The sequence below is a fragment of the Diuraphis noxia genome, unplaced genomic scaffold, assembly GCF_037042655.1.
Source record: "Diuraphis noxia isolate RWA-SAM2 unplaced genomic scaffold, SU_Dnox_SAM2 contig0001, whole genome shotgun sequence".
Taxonomy (NCBI): domain Eukaryota; kingdom Metazoa; phylum Arthropoda; class Insecta; order Hemiptera; family Aphididae; genus Diuraphis; species Diuraphis noxia.
Genome location: NW_028301711.1, coordinates 72,064,088 through 72,080,632, shown reverse-complemented (window position 1 = coordinate 72,080,632; position 16,545 = coordinate 72,064,088). Strand labels below are relative to the sequence as shown.

Genomic DNA, 16,545 nt, shown 5'->3' with positions numbered 1-16,545 from the left:
GATTTCCAGCCATTGCTATTTACTAACAGAACTTAAAATAATAATAAAAATGTCTTTTTTTTAAATTTAAATTTAAATTAAATTACAGAGAAGTACAAACGATTTATAAAGGTTTACAGTATATTAGTCATTAGAACTATAGACTAAAATATTTGTTTGGATCCAAATCATAATTTTGATAAGAATTGATAACAGTTGTGACGTCACACTAATCGAGCGAATAGCAAGTGATAAATTCAAGGTGTGCAAGTGCACACCCTGCTCCCCCCCCCCCAAATGGCGCCCCTGATTAAATATACAATTTGATATTATTAGTCCAGTCCTGTAAAGAATACTTTTAAAAAGTATTTGAGTAAATACTCAAATACATTTTTTTTAAAGTATTTAAGATACTACTCAAATACTTTAATTGTAAAGTATTTCAAATACTTTAAAAAAGTATTTTTTGGAATACTTTTCAAATACTTTTGGGTTTTAAAGTAGGTTTCTAATGATTTATCGTAATATAGACACATAGTAAGTTTATAATATTTTTTATTTTATTTATTATTTATTGAATAAATGTTTGATACATTTTAAGAACGTAATGTTTTCAAAATGTTCATCAAACTTCATGCTGAAAGTATTTAAAAAGTTATTCAATACTTAAAAAATTATTTGAATACTTTTACTCCAATACTTTACAGGACTGATTATTATCATGAATGAGGTTGGTAGGTAATAATCAAAATATAATATGAGAAAAAAGCTTGAAAAGGTATCAGGCAATACCTACACACAATATGCAAAGTTTGGAAACTTACTTTGTTTATTGCTTGAAGTTGATGGTATGGAGTCCTCAGTTAAATCAGGCATCACTGTTAATAGGACGCTACACCCGCATATGTTGTCTCCGTCTTACAAGTGCGTAACATAGCAAATTTTATGCTCAGCAGATCACGTTTAGCTCCGTTAGTTTAAAATTTAGAGTAAATTAACTTCTTACAAAAATTAAAGGTAACATTATTATCGAGGGCATGACGTAGGCTTTTTATTATATTTTAATTTTAAAGTGAGTTATGTGTATTTTAAGATATACAAACAATTTTAAATTTTAAAATACACATAACTCACTTTAAAATTAAAATATAATAAAAAGCCTACGTCATGCCCTCGATAATAATGTTACCTTTAATTTTTGTAAGAGGTCAATTTACTCTAAATTTTAAACTAACGGAGCTAAACGTGATCTGCTGAGCATAAAATTTGCTATGTTACGCACTTGTAAGACGGAGACAACGTATGCGGGCGTAGCGTCCTCTTAAGTTAAATTATTTAAATTATAATTTGCAAAATTTTAGTATATGTATTATGTATATATTATGTAATATATATATGCATATTGCATAAATATAAATATAATTTATTCTGCAGCAAATAAGATGTTTTTAGCTAAATATTAAAACATAACACTGTCAGAATCTAAAAGTATTTTTTAACCCTTAACTTGGCAAGCATCAAAATACTAGAATGAAAATTTCAAAGTAGATATTTTTAAACTGATCTAAGGTCACTGAATTCAAAAATGCCATCAAAAAAAATTTTGGACTTGAAAGTTCAAAGTTATCAATTGTATCTTAAAAGATACATTGCCAGAAACCGATATTGTAGGTCCTGTATCTTTAAGGATACATTGCCAAGATAAGGTTATTATTTTCATATATACGTATATAGCGAATAAATCAATATTTTAATTTTATATTTCTAATTTAATTATTCTAAATTTAGATTTATAGATTTTTCATCTTGATTAGTACTAGAAATAACCAGCTATTTCTTATCATATTATTAAAAATAGATTTAAAATATTTACATAGTTTCAATTAATAATAATAACGGTTGATTGAGACCACTATAGGAACTTTTTATTGTGTTTAAAAATTATTCAGTTCATCTTTTCGATTTCGACTTAATATTATAAACATTTTTTTTAAATTAATAACAATATATATAAATTTAAAATTCAAATTCAAATTTTCCATGTCCTCTGGAAACTTGGTATGTCAAGTAATAATAACACATTTAAAAAAATATTTTAAAATAACAAAATTAATCAAAATAAAATAACTTTTAACTGAATATGATAAACAAAATGAAAAACTACATATTATCATAATACTAACGTATTTAACTTATTTTTGTTTATGAAATATTTTAAAACAATTTCTTGTTGATGTGATGCACAGCCTCGAATCACACTTGTCACATGAAAATGTTGTTTGACCAGTCTTGCACATTCTGCATCTTCCTTTTATTCCGACAATAGGTATATGGTCATAACGGTCAAGTCTAACATCATCTATCGGTCGTGGTACAATTTTCTTTTTTATCTTTATATTTTCTGGTATACACATTTCTTTAGATTTTCTCCCAACTTTTGGCTTATTTTTAGAGGACAGAGCAATCGCAATATTTATTCTGAATTCTTTTAGGCGTATAACCTTTTTTTCTTTTAGTTCCACGCAGTCCTTACGATATTGGAGCCAAGCATTATTGACACACACGTCTAACAATTGGGAAAAAATATTTAAGTACCACTATGTGTTTTCATGTTCGTGCGATAAATTGCAATGAACATATCAGCGAGGTCAACACCACCCATATGCAAATTATAATGTTTGACAATTTGAGGCATAGACACATCTACTCTAGACTTCGTAGTTTTATTATACCTTCTTGTAGTTGACAATGGATGCACTACAACATAACTACTCGCTAAGCAAACAGATTTATTGTCAAACCATTTTACAACCATGACTTTTTTTTTTCTATCACATTTTGCAGAGTAACTTCCTCTACCTTTTTTAAAAAACTTTTTTCATCTAATAGTGGGCAATTTCTCAGGCGGTTTTGCTGTACTGTACCTAGACTAAGAATACCATACTTTTTTCTCAAGTGATAAATAAGTTCCGGTGATGTGAAAAAGTTGTCATTGTATATAACTGAAAGAGGTTTTCTTGGTATCGTGGAAGCTAAAGATAGAATTACCTTTCCACCCAAACCAAAATATTTGTTTTCATATTCAGTAAATTTAATATCAGTAAATGTGCTTTCACCACCATATGGCAAAATGTCAAATACTTGACAATTAATTCCAGCCCTTATAAAAAACTTAAAGCCCCATTTTTTGGGCTTAGACTTAATATATTGCCTACGAGAACCTGCTTTGGTTCCCTTATAGGGAATCATCATTTCATCAATAGAATAACGGTTTCCTTCTTCTTGATTTAAACAATTCTGACGTATTTTATTAAGAAATGGCCAGATTTTATAAAATCCTATCATTGGGGTCATATTCATCGTTATTCTGAAAATGAAGAGAACGTAATATTTTTTGGTATCTTTTAAGAGGCATAATATCTTGTACTTTAGGAACTCCCATCAAATTTGACCAATAGTCTGTGTAATTTAAAATCTTATGTTTCTTCACATATAACATGTACCTATATTTGTTTCATTATTTAATAAAATTAATTTAATTGATTCTTAATCTAGAAGTTAGATTAAGAATGTCATTTTACATCTTTATTTTATGATTGTCACCCCATTAGGTTTTAACAGATGGGCGCCCTTGAAGCGCGTACACATAAAATAAATTATATAATAATACTATTATAATATAACGTCACAGTGCTATAGTATAATTTCATGTAACTGTTGATGTGCATGAACACATTAACACTATTTCTACTTGTGTGTTTGGTAGGTACAAGTAAAATAATAATAACAATAATTATTAATTTATTAATACACGCCTATTCAGTGTGTGTACTAAAGCATGTGCTGATAATCGGTCCATGATCCATGAATTTGTATTATGTTGTTGTATTTTACATAATATGACCATAATAATAACGCACACGACGTCCACTAAAAATCTGCGAGCTATATCCAACCCTTAAAAAAGGCTCCGGCCATGTAAACCAGTGTGTGACAGTCGTCTGTCTGCGGCGCGCGATGTCAATCATGGAATTACCAGTTTTATTATAAGTTGTATACCTACTCATAATTTTATTATTTCACTGTTATAAATCATAAATAGTAATCGGTTAGTTAATTACTATAAGTACAGTTAGTCCAGGAGTTTTATTATCCCCTAGCTGTGCCTTAGTAAAATAAAATAAAACGGTAGATACGGTTTTATATATTTAAGCACGTCTATAACGTGGTTCATTTAGTGAGGCGCGTGCTCAATTGTTTTCGGACTACCTAACTATTTTATTTTATTACGAGTTTTGTACTAAGCATTTATTAATCAATTTATTCGAAAAACTCCACAACGCATATGAAAGACTACTCCGAACTTGCAACACGACTGGTGGGCAGTGGTGGTGATACTAGTATATTAGCTGCGAACAGGTAAAAACAATTGATAATAGATATCCCCAACAAAAACACTCTGTCAGCTCCAAACGCTTAGTGAAAATAACTTAAAGATAAATGCTATTTAATGTGTGATATAAGATGGAATCTAAGTATATGATCTAATGTGTAATATATATATAAATAATTAATCCGAATTTTGTTTACTTGGCTGAAAACAAATTTAGTAATTTTAATGGGGTCTGTGCATTATTTATTACATCGATGACTAGTGCACACGCCTTGTTATAAGTCACAAAATTGAAATTGCACGGGAGAGCTATTTTTAATTTTAATTTTTTTTACATCCACTTAACTTAAGTAATATATTTAATCAAATCGTTTTTTCTAAATTGAAATTAACTTAAAAATATATGTAGTTTCTTTTAAATATATGAGTTGAATTCATATAATATTTATTTATTTATTTTAATGACATTTAAAAAAATAAAAATAATATGTACTTAAAAATATGTGACAAAATAAATTTGGATAACCATGGACTTATAATTTAAAATGGACTTATAACAATTACTTTTTGTAAACAAATTATTATATTTTCTTTTATAAAACCTTGAAAATTTGAAATAGTGTAGGTATTAGATATTTAAATTAAAATGAAAAACACCTAGTTATATCTAGTAAATACTAAATTGTTTATTTATATTTTTTTATCCAATATTACCCACACGCCACATATAATGATAATGTCTTATCATAAAACCATATTATTAACAATAATTATAATATAATATTATTATTATTCATTTGAAATCATAATAACTCCAAGAAATTTTTTTTATTGGTATGAACCTTTAAACTAGTTCTATGAAATAGACAATCAAAGCTCAACTGATTAGTTTAATAATATTTCTTGATATGTTATAATTATTTATGAAATAATATTAATATTACAGGCAGCTAATACAATAATATCATAAGAGTAATAATACTCATTACTTTATCAAAACGTTGGGATGACTTAAAACAAAATAATATCACTGGAAGTGTTTGTAAAAACACAAATTATTATAACTCAACTTCTTTAAAGTTAATGTTTATGATCAAATAAAATAAGTCCTATATCTGAAATATTTTTACTGCACTGTTATAAGTCCTAACATCTGGGCAGTTAATAAATCGAGCAATACAAACCAAATGTATGTTAAATCCGAATACATGATAAGTGTGCAATAAAGTAACTTTACTGTACAATTACAAAAATGAAGAATTCATCACTAAAAGTATAGGACTTAATACATTAGGGCAAAAATAAACACGGCTAATTGCCATTGATGATAAGTGAAATAATAAATATCACGTGAAATGATGGTTATAGAAAATCCATAAAAAAATAACGAAAAAATGGGAATTTTTATACATAATCAGTTTTCGACAAAGTTGATTTTTTTATTTTGCTGTAACTCAAAAACGAATCATTGTAAATACTTTAAATTTTCACCAAATGTTTATATTAGCGTTATTTATTTACAACTAAATTTTCAAAATATTTTGTTTTTTTAGCTATTTATAAACAGTTGAAATTTTCGATTTTTCTAATTATTTTTATTTAAATTAAAATTTAAGAAATTTGGCCATCCAAAAATCTTTAAAATTTAATACAAGGTTTATTATAAGTTGTACTAATCGTGGTAAAAAAATCAAAAACCGTTAGTCATAATTTTTGTTTATAAGCATAAAGTTCAAATATTTATGAAATATGTCAAAATCGCGAAAATTTGCATGAAATTTGAAGTTTAAAATGCATATATGTTGTAATTTATACCTAAGGATAAAAACCCAACACAAGAGGTTCTCCATAACATTATCTTCAAATAACAGTTAAAAATAAAATCCAGAATCAATATAGAAAAATTTTGTAAGCGTATAAAAATATAATTAATAAAATTTAAATTTAGGTAATTTAATATTATATCTTAGACTGATAAATCATCTCCGTTCAGAATTGTTTTTCGTATTCAATGAAACCTGTCATTGTCAAATTTAACACATCCATTATAGCAGTGTTTCCCGACCGGTGGTCCGCGGTACCTTTCTTCGTTTTCAATTAAAAATTATTTTTTTTTTTTTAAAACAGTGAAAAGTATTTTATTTCACTGTAATATCGTTTGGACGTAGGTGACAGATAGATATGTCAAATCATCGTAAGACGCTCATCTGTATACCTATATACAGTACACACTGTCGTGTCATGTCACCTTTTTTTACTTAGCTCGTGACACTACCATGTCGCTGGATATAAAATGATAGAAACGTACTTTTCTAAGAAATTAATTAAAAATGCATTTCATAAACGTGCTGTGAACAAAAATATATACTTGAAGGCCAAACAAAATGTCTTGTTAAAGTAAATCTACTCGTAAGGACAGGATTTCTATGCATTTGCATATTTTATTCTTTGAGTCCAAATGTATTGATTGTCAATAGCGTAGCTGGAGCTCAATCAAGCGGGGAGAGGGGCTATTTAAAAATTGTAATACATCACAAAATATTGTGAGGAATTCAACATTTTAAATTTATTATTTTTAACTGTACATTAATGATTAATGTATTGTAATGTATTGTTTAACTAATTATTGCTTACCATTTATTTAGTGTTAAAAAAATTGTATGATATTCATTTTATACTTAAATCCTAAAGTCATATAACACTCTTACCACGGCCAACGCAGTCGAGTCCTTGATTGGTTATAATAAAACAAAATTTTAAAAAAAAGCTGCAGGTAAGTCGTGGATGTCGCTCTGCTGTACGCCTGTACAGTAGGTTACTGTAATGGATGGGATTGAATGCAATGATAGGTATCATTGTATACGAAAAACGATTCTGAACGGAGACGATTTGTCAGTCTAGGATATATTATATTTAAATATTGTCATATATTCTATTTTGAGACAATTAAATTATTTTTCAATTAGGATGCATTTTGAATAAGGCATGGTTAATCAATTTTTCCAAAAACATTGCATGTAGTTATCATTATTCATAATACTTTATATTATCATACCTGGTTTAAGGATAAATCGTTATCATTACGCGATTTCGTAAAAATTTAAAACTCAAACGCTCAAAACATTTTTCCTATAATGACGCTTCAAATTTTCTCTATAGCTATTTGAAGCAAAACTTATGGAAAACTTAGTGTTAAATTTTATAACCTTAGATTTAAATACGAGTTTTGAACTACAAAATAATTTGCAAATATTCATGGTTTTGACGAATTTTTGTCAATATTTGAAATTCAAATGCTAATAAAAATTTAATTTGAATTTCCGGTGGACATATTTTTTGTGATAAAGATTGACAAATTTTTAAGGAATTTTGTATTAAATTTTTAAAGCTTAGATTTAGAAAGAAAATTTTTTATGAATTTCTAGCTTAAAACAATTTGTGAATTTTTGTGATTATTACGTATGTCAAAATTCAAAATTTAAATGCTTATAAAAAAAAATTGTGACTATGAATTTCTTTTATTTTTCAACTGCTTTTGTAACAATATATTAAGAGCCTTGTATTAAATCTTCAATATTTTCTACCCAAAAAATAAATTTTTATCGATATTAATTTTTAAAAAAACTAATCATGATCGAAAATTTCATATACCTATGAATAGTACAACATAAGTCAAACATTTTTGAAAATTTCACGGCGGATAGAATATACTTATAAAAACATTCGGTTAAAATTTCATGTATTAATGGTCATTTGTTTTAAAGTTACATCAATAATCAAAATCGATTTTGTCGAAAACTTATTGTGTGTAAAATTTCCCGTTTTTCCCTTAATTTTTAGTTTGTTTATCCTGATTATTTAAAAAAATATATAAGAATTTTTTACTTTTGACCACCAAAGTACCAACTAGATTCACTTTCTGATCGAATAAGGTACTGGAGTCAAAAATCGAAGCACTTTTACTGCCCCAAAACGAGATGACAAATTCAAATGCTAATAAAAATTTAATTTGAATTTTCGGCGGACATTTTTTTGTGATAAAGATTGAAAAATTTGTAAGGAATCTTGTATTAAATTTTCAAAACTTAGATTTAAAAAGAATATTTTTTATGAATTTCTAGCTTATTATAATTTGCGAATTTTCGTGATTTTTACGTATGTTGTCAAAATTTAAATTTAAATGCTTGTAAAAAAAAAATGTGACTATACATTTCTTGTATTTTTCAACTGCTATTGTAAAAATATTGTAGGAGCCTTGTATTAAATTTTCAAATCTTAGGTATAAAAAGAAAAACTTTTATGAATTTTGATCTAAGATAATTTGAACATTGCCATAATTTTTATGTATTTAGTCAAAATTTGAACTGTAAATGCTTATAAAAAAAATTTGTGACTATATATTTCTTTTATTTTTCAAATGCTATTGTAAAACTATTTTAGGAGCCTTGTATTAAATTTTCAAATCTTAGGTATAAAAGGAACATTTTTTATGAATTTCTAAGATAAAATAATTTACGAATTTTTGTGATTTTTGTGATTTTTACGTATATTGTCAAAATTAAAATTTGAATACATGTAAAAAAAAAAATTGTGGCTATACATTTATTTTATTTTTCATCTGCTATTGTAAAAATATATTATGAGCCTTTTTTTTTATCGACACTTCAAAAAAAAATTTTCAGACAAATTAAAAATTTCAGTCGTCTATAAATATCTCAAAAAAAGTCAAAATATTTTGAAAATTAAATCATGAAAAGAAAACGCCAACCTAAATAACTGATACAATTTTCAAGTATACTTATACTTTTTGAATAATGACAAATATTTTAAATGTTTGAGGATAAATCGTTATCGTTACGCTATTTCGTAAAAATTTGAAATTCAAACGCACTTAAAATTTTTCCTATAATGATGCTTCGAGTTTTCTCTATAGCTACTTGAATAAAAACTTATGGAAAACTTAGTGTTGTATTTTCAATCCTTAGTTATAAACGCAAACAATTTTATGATTTTTAAACTTCAAAATTACTTGCAAATTTTCGCGTTTTCGACAGATTTCGTAAAATTTTGAACTATAAACGCTTATTAAAAAAAATTGTGACTTACGATTTTTAATTTTTTTTTAGCTACAATAAGAACAGCTCATAAGGAACCTTGTATTAAATTTTCAAGTTTTTTTGGTCGTCCAACATTTTTTTACTGACACTTCAAAAAAAAACTCAAAAAAATCGAAAATTTCAGTGGTCTATAAATAACTCAAAAAAGTCGATAATTTTTGAAAATTATATATAGATATCACTAACATTAACATTTGGTGAAAATTTCAAGTATTTACAGTGATTAGTTTTTGAATTACAACCATATAAAAATATCGATTTGATCGAAAACTGGTTTTGCGTAAAAATTCCCGTTTTTCTGTCATTTTTTTTTGTTTTTCTTGATTTTTTTGAAAACTGTTTGAAAATGTTTGCTTTTGACCTCTATAATGCACCAAGGATCTTCAATTTTACATCGGAAACCACCCTCAAAGTTTGAAATCGAAGCATTATTTCGACTAGTTATGCTGTACACAGACACAAAAAAAAAAAACACATCATTGTAAAGTCAATACATTCATCACTTCGTTCAGAATCAAAAATAAATAACTAATTTTTCAAATATTTTTTTCAAATTACTCAAAATCTAAAAATTACTATTATTTTTAATTGTATACTTATAAAATAATAAATACGTAACAACACCAAGTCTAGAATGTAGTCAATTGTCTATTATCAGTAAGTTGCGTGACACCTTGTATGTCTGTGTATTATATATTATATTTATATACCTATACCTATACCTATATATATATTATATACTATTTAATATTTATTATATACACTAAAACTCAATGATAATTTTTGACAATAAGCAGATAAAGTAACAAACATAATGCTTAAATGCACGAGTCTTTTCGATTGATTTAAATTGTTTGTTTCTAAGTTTTATTGACAGCCAGCAATAAAATTTGCATAGTAACAAGTTAAATGCTGTGTTTCGGGTAATAAAAACAGACAATAAATTAATTTTTACATGTAGAACACACAAAAGTAGAAAAGAAAAAACTATTTAGATAGTTAAATAAATACAATAGATAATTTTAAATATGATTATAAAAAGATATTTTAACATTTTTTATTTTTATCTAAAACAAATACAATTAAGACCTTCAAAATTTAATATGTTCGATACTGATATGCTCCACTAAGGAATTAGTTGTATTTGAAGTGCGCGTGTATGGACATCACGTCATATCAATTAATTCAATTAATGATAAGTAGATAGGTTTTCAGAATTATTTAAATAGTTTTACTTTTATTTAAGTTAAAAAAACTGACTGTAATGACAATAAATTATTATATTTATGTTCTAATTACTAGTGAATAACGAAATTGTGTGAAATTATTAAAAAAAATCAGTATTGGTAAATCATATTGTCAAATAGGTAATTTAATATTTTAGTATAAATAAAATCAATCTTATGAATTTCATCAATTATTGGTAAGAATAAATGCAAATCGGAGATTCTCGCATAATTATGATTTCTTTAGAATGTTGATCAAAAAATGTGAAAAGTCTGTTATTGATATTTATAGTAAAATAGGTAGGTACGTAATAATTATTAAGTAAATCTGAAATCCTCATAAGTCATAAGTACTATATAATATTAGTTATATATTTATATATTACATGAATCACATTTGATAAACCACCAAAACGTTTTGAAGACATTTGGCGTTATATAATATAAAGGTTTTGTGAAAAATATGACAACTTTATAAGCTTAAAATTAGAATAAATTATCAGTGAGTTATAATTCAAATTTAGATAGTACATCTGTAAACCATTAAAACAAGTTTTAAATTAAAAATTGATATACGAATTTCTTTCATAACGATAATATAACAATTTTATACCTACCATTTTGGTACCACTCTTTACACTGATACAAATTTAAGTTTAAAATAAATCCATCAAAATCACAAACTATTGCAAACTATTTTTAGTTTCAAATCAATAAAATGTTTATATTTTCTAAGGCTTGATTACAAGGTTATTCGTAAGTAGTTAATATTGGAACCAAACCAAAAAAAAATATATGCGTAATTTTAATTTATGGATATTATAATTTCAAATTATCTATTTAAACAAAGAATAATATGATATAACAATTTGTAATAACTAATTTTAATTATATTTATGTAATTTAAAATTATTATTCAGCGTTCGTGAGTACATGAAACTTTTAACTGTGCGTGTATTATGTTAATTTATATAAACAATGATATTTTTAATGTTAAAATAAATTTCATCTAATAGAATAAAGTAGTTCAATATCCATGGTATCTTATAGTAGTTTGTAAGTAAGCACCTACAACACAGTTTTATACAAAACAAATTATTATATATATTCTGCTATTATAAATATCAAAATTTTAAACTAAAAAAAACAAGCCTGAACCGGGTAATAATATTTTTAACTCAGTTATGTTGAGTATTTTTTAAATTTATTGAATCACGAAATTAATAAACATTTTAAATACATAAAATAAATTTAAATAAGTTAAAAATACTAATAACTTAACTTCAAATAATAAGTTCAGTTAATTAAAAAAAAAAATTAATTTTTAAGGTAGGTATTATTTAACAAAATAAAAATCCGTCATTTTGTGATCTAAGTCACTTGAATAGTAATTCATAATCATAGATATAATATTACTATATTACTATTTAAACAATATATGATTATTGTTTTATTGTATAAATGAGTAATAAATAAGTATTTATTTTTTTTTTTTTACTTACATAAATTTATTCTTGGCGACATAGGCCATTTCAGGGTTACATTTTTTTTTACAATATTTACATCAACAAATTTATTATTTATACCATTTTATATTTTAAGTTCTGCCCCTGTGATAAGCTTTAAGGGGGCTGAGAGTGATGAACTGTTGAGACCTAATGATTCTGACAGGTGTTTAGGAAGATTTGAGATCAATCAATATAGGTCATTCATATATTAAATTGTTAGATCGGTGCCGCATGTTGAACATATTGGAGGGTAATTTTTACTCATTAAATGGCTATGAGTGATTTGTGTGTGCCCGATCAATAGTCTAGTTAGGATAACTTTGAACTTTATTGGAAGTTATGTGGGATGTGTCCATATCAACACATCTTGTTTTATTTCATGAAGTAAATAAGTATTATGGTTTTAGATTTATGATTATAATTCGCGACATCGTGGGCTATTGATGCCAGTATACGGGTGATTGTTGTGACTCCTTTCTTTTATTTGTTAATTACTATACTAACTGTAGTAACTATAGTAGTTGATTAATAAGATATAATAGTTATTATCCATAAATTAAAATAAAAAAATCTTCACAAATATATCTTACTTTGTTTCAGATATTACTATCAGATAAATATATTTTATATTCTACAAAATTAAAATAGTCTCATTATTTTTACGATATTTTAATTTTTGAGCAAATAATGAGTATGCAAAATATTAATATTTGGAAATTCTTCTAATTCATTTAAAAATTAAAATATTGAAAAACCTAACAAGAGATCACAGATTATGTTCTTAGTTATAAGTTTGATTATGGTTCAATTTACTATAATGTCAAAACTAATTTAAAAAACAAGTGGATAAGTGGATGTTGTTCTGTTGTACAATAGGTTACTGTAATGGATGGTATCAAATTTTAATTTAATTATAATATAATATCATTGTATACTAAAAAAGATTCTGATCGGAGACGGTTTGTCAGTAAAATATATATTATACTATATTAATTATATTAATATGATTCCAGAAAAAAATATGGGTACCTATAAAATAAATTCCAAATTAATCAAATCAGATTAATTATATAGTTGACTCACTCAGGCATTCGTAGATATAAAGTATACTATAGAAATAGTATTTTTAAATTACTACAATATAAGTAAAATTGTTAATCTTGGTTTATCTTCATGGTTACATATTTTCTCTGCTTTTGATTTATCACTATAATAAATCTTGACATTTGTCAAGATTATTTTGTTGTTATTTTTTTTTTTTTGTATGTCTTTTATTTCATTCTGTTTTTAATATTAAAATTTTTTAAACATTTTTAAAATTGATTTTAATTTTTTAATTTTTTTGTCAATTAAAGTAATTTATAAAATATTATAAAAAAATTATAACTTGTTTAGTTTTAAATAAATAGAATTAATACACAGTATTAATCAGAAATATTAATAATGCAATGTCTTATTACCTATTAACGATTTTTTTTTTTTTTTTTTGGGGGGGGGGGGGGTACTAAAAACTCTATTTCATAAAGCAATAAATATAAGTATCCCCAATCGATATCAGTTATGTCAATGTATGACAATTAAAACATTTAAGACTAAGTCAAAATAATTATTTACGTTTTCACACATGGAACGTTTGAAATAAAATAGAGTTCCTATATATTTTATACCTTTTTATGGCGTTTAAAGCCCTGTATAGACACATTTCTTTTAGTTGTTATATTCAATTATAATTAAATAATTTGTGTATTGTGAAAGATGACCGAAAACGTTAACTACCTAGTACCTATACAATATATGGCCAAGGTCATATGCAAATATGTAACAGATAGTTAGATACACACAGCCTCTACCGTGTATTATGATTATAATTATAATAATGATGATAAATTTAGGTATTTATAGTGTATACTATGTTCAACGAGAGAACCCATACAATTCTGCACATGTAGACTGACGAGCTCGTTGAGACTTCGTTCCCTATTCCAAGAGACCCAAATGACATCGATTATGATCAAATGCTATAATCGTTGTAATCATTTACAAATTACAGTATTTTTTACAGGACTCGGGTGACTTCACGTTGATCAATGAACCATAAACTGTGATTTCTGGAGAAAAAAATTATATTATTTTGATTTTTGTGGTTAAGATGTAAATGTAAAGGTTATTGGTAACTGGTTTCTTGGTATTGCGATAAAATAATCACCTATCAGTTCAAATTTTGATTAATAAAAATTATTTTCATAATCATTAATCACATAATTACAAACATTTGACTTGAGTAGGATTGGATTCTAATTCTGGCAACTTCAATTTAACTTGGTAACATGACCTAACCTGCAGTAGTGTTTGGCAATGTTTGATTAATATTGACGTTGAATTCTGGACACACACAATAGTTTAATGTATATTATAGATAGGTATTAATTGTATACCTAACAAACTTGTTCATGCCGCTTAAATAAACAAATATTTTATTTTCATACTTCAAATAAGATAATACAATTTACGATGGATTAATGGCTATAATATTTATATACCTACTACCTCTACTCATGCACTTATAAAATATTATTATGGTAAAAAAGACCAAGTATAATCGATTTGTAATCAGTTATTTGATTTCTACTGTCTGAGTGTATTTTTTTTAATTTTTGTAGCCACAACATTATCAGACCTCGACTAAGAGTGACATCCAGCGTACAGTTTATTCCTGCCATCTCGATCATGGATGACCAGAAAGGATTTGTAAATGTCAACCTAAACGTTTGTATAGATAATATTATTAACTATATTATAGTTTATTTACTATTCCGAATGCTATAATTTGATTTTTTGTCTGTAAAACATTAATATATTTCAATAATTGTAATGACTATAATGTATATGTTTTATTGTTCAAATCAAAATTGTAAAAGAGAATTTTTCGTTGTATTGCTCTACTTTATAAGAACATAAATTATTATTATTTTAATTCATTTTTTAATACTATACATTATTATTGCTATTTATTTTGTACGGGAAAATATTAATTATTTAACTATTCATATTTTTAAAATCAGCTACAAATTATACTATAAATTTTTTTTTTTAATTACCAATTTCATCATTAACTTCAAAATACACCTAAATACCGATGAATTTATGATAATACAAGTTTGTTAGTTATTTCATAAAAAAAAAAAAAAAAAAAAACTATGCGTAAACCCATAATACAAAGAATTATATATTCAAATAAAATTTAAAGTAAATAGTGACCAGTCAAGATATAAAAAAAGATTTAATGAAATAAATATAATTAAAAGCTTGTTTTGGACAATCAATTTTATGGTTAATAAAATATATAATATAATTAACAATAATCAATAATTATAATTTATCACAAGTATTGAAAGTTATTATAATGTCATCGATTGCCTAACATTATATTTATTTTTATTTTTAGTCGAACGAGTTTATATCGTCTCAGTCTATTGACCAACCAAATAATTCGAATACTAGAAACACCGAAGGATTGTCTATAACATACGGCATTGACGATAATCCACCATGGTATTTATGTATCTTCATGGCTCTACAAGTATGTAAAAAAATGTTTACTAATTGAATTCAAAATAAAAAAGTGGGTACTACTCTGATGTACAGTAGGTAGGTGTTTAGAAGGCAGTTTACCAATTGCGCACAAAATGACCTTTTCATATTATACAGTAAAATCTTGATTAACCGTCAGTCCCGGGAACAAAGCTTTGACGGATGATCGAAAAGACAGTTAACGGGTTACGTGAACAACAAACATGTTTTGATCACACATACATATTATTCATTAATTTTTTTAATAATTATGACATGCATATTGATATAATTAGGTACTAGGTATTACTTATTAGTACATTATTATTATTTTTTTTTTCTACGTATTAGAATTTTTTATTATTTACAATTACGTACGCTTTCAAAAACAAAATGTGATTTCTATCGCAATTGACTGTTTTTATCTCACCCATAATATATATATATATATATTATATATATTTACATATGCACCTATCGCTTATCTCAGTGTTGCCCAACCCACATGCAGTCACATGTGGCTCGCGAAAGTGATCTGTGTGCAGGCCCGTTACAAATTTGAAATTTTTAAATAAAACAAAGAATTCTAATAAAAGTAAAATTATATTTATTTATTTTATAATAGTAATGTTAATAATATAATAAAAAAAATACGTATATTTAGTGGCCCGCTCGAAGATGATTGCTTATCAAATTGGCACGCTAAACAAAAAAGGTTGGGCATCACTGGCTTACCTAGCAGATATTGACGG

General features: G+C 25.6%; 1 protein-coding gene across 2 annotated transcripts in view; it reads left to right on the top strand.

Annotated features, from left to right (window-relative positions):
• The first annotated feature begins 10,653 nt into the window (after positions 1-10,653).
• Positions 10,654-16,545, top strand: part of LOC107169611 (solute carrier family 23 member 2) — a 61,844-nt gene continuing 55,952 nt past the window's right edge. The window contains exons 1-3 of one of the 2 annotated variants that reach the window (XM_089216599.1): positions 10,654-10,856; positions 14,884-14,971; positions 15,669-15,803. In XM_089216599.1, the coding sequence (XP_089072725.1) occupies positions 14,951-14,971; positions 15,669-15,803 (156 nt within the window). In that variant the 5' untranslated portion in view covers positions 10,654-10,856; positions 14,884-14,950. Of the gene's footprint in view, positions 10,857-14,883; positions 14,990-15,668; positions 15,804-16,545 lie in introns of both variants that reach the window. The other variant, XM_089216592.1, reaches the window with a different exon arrangement.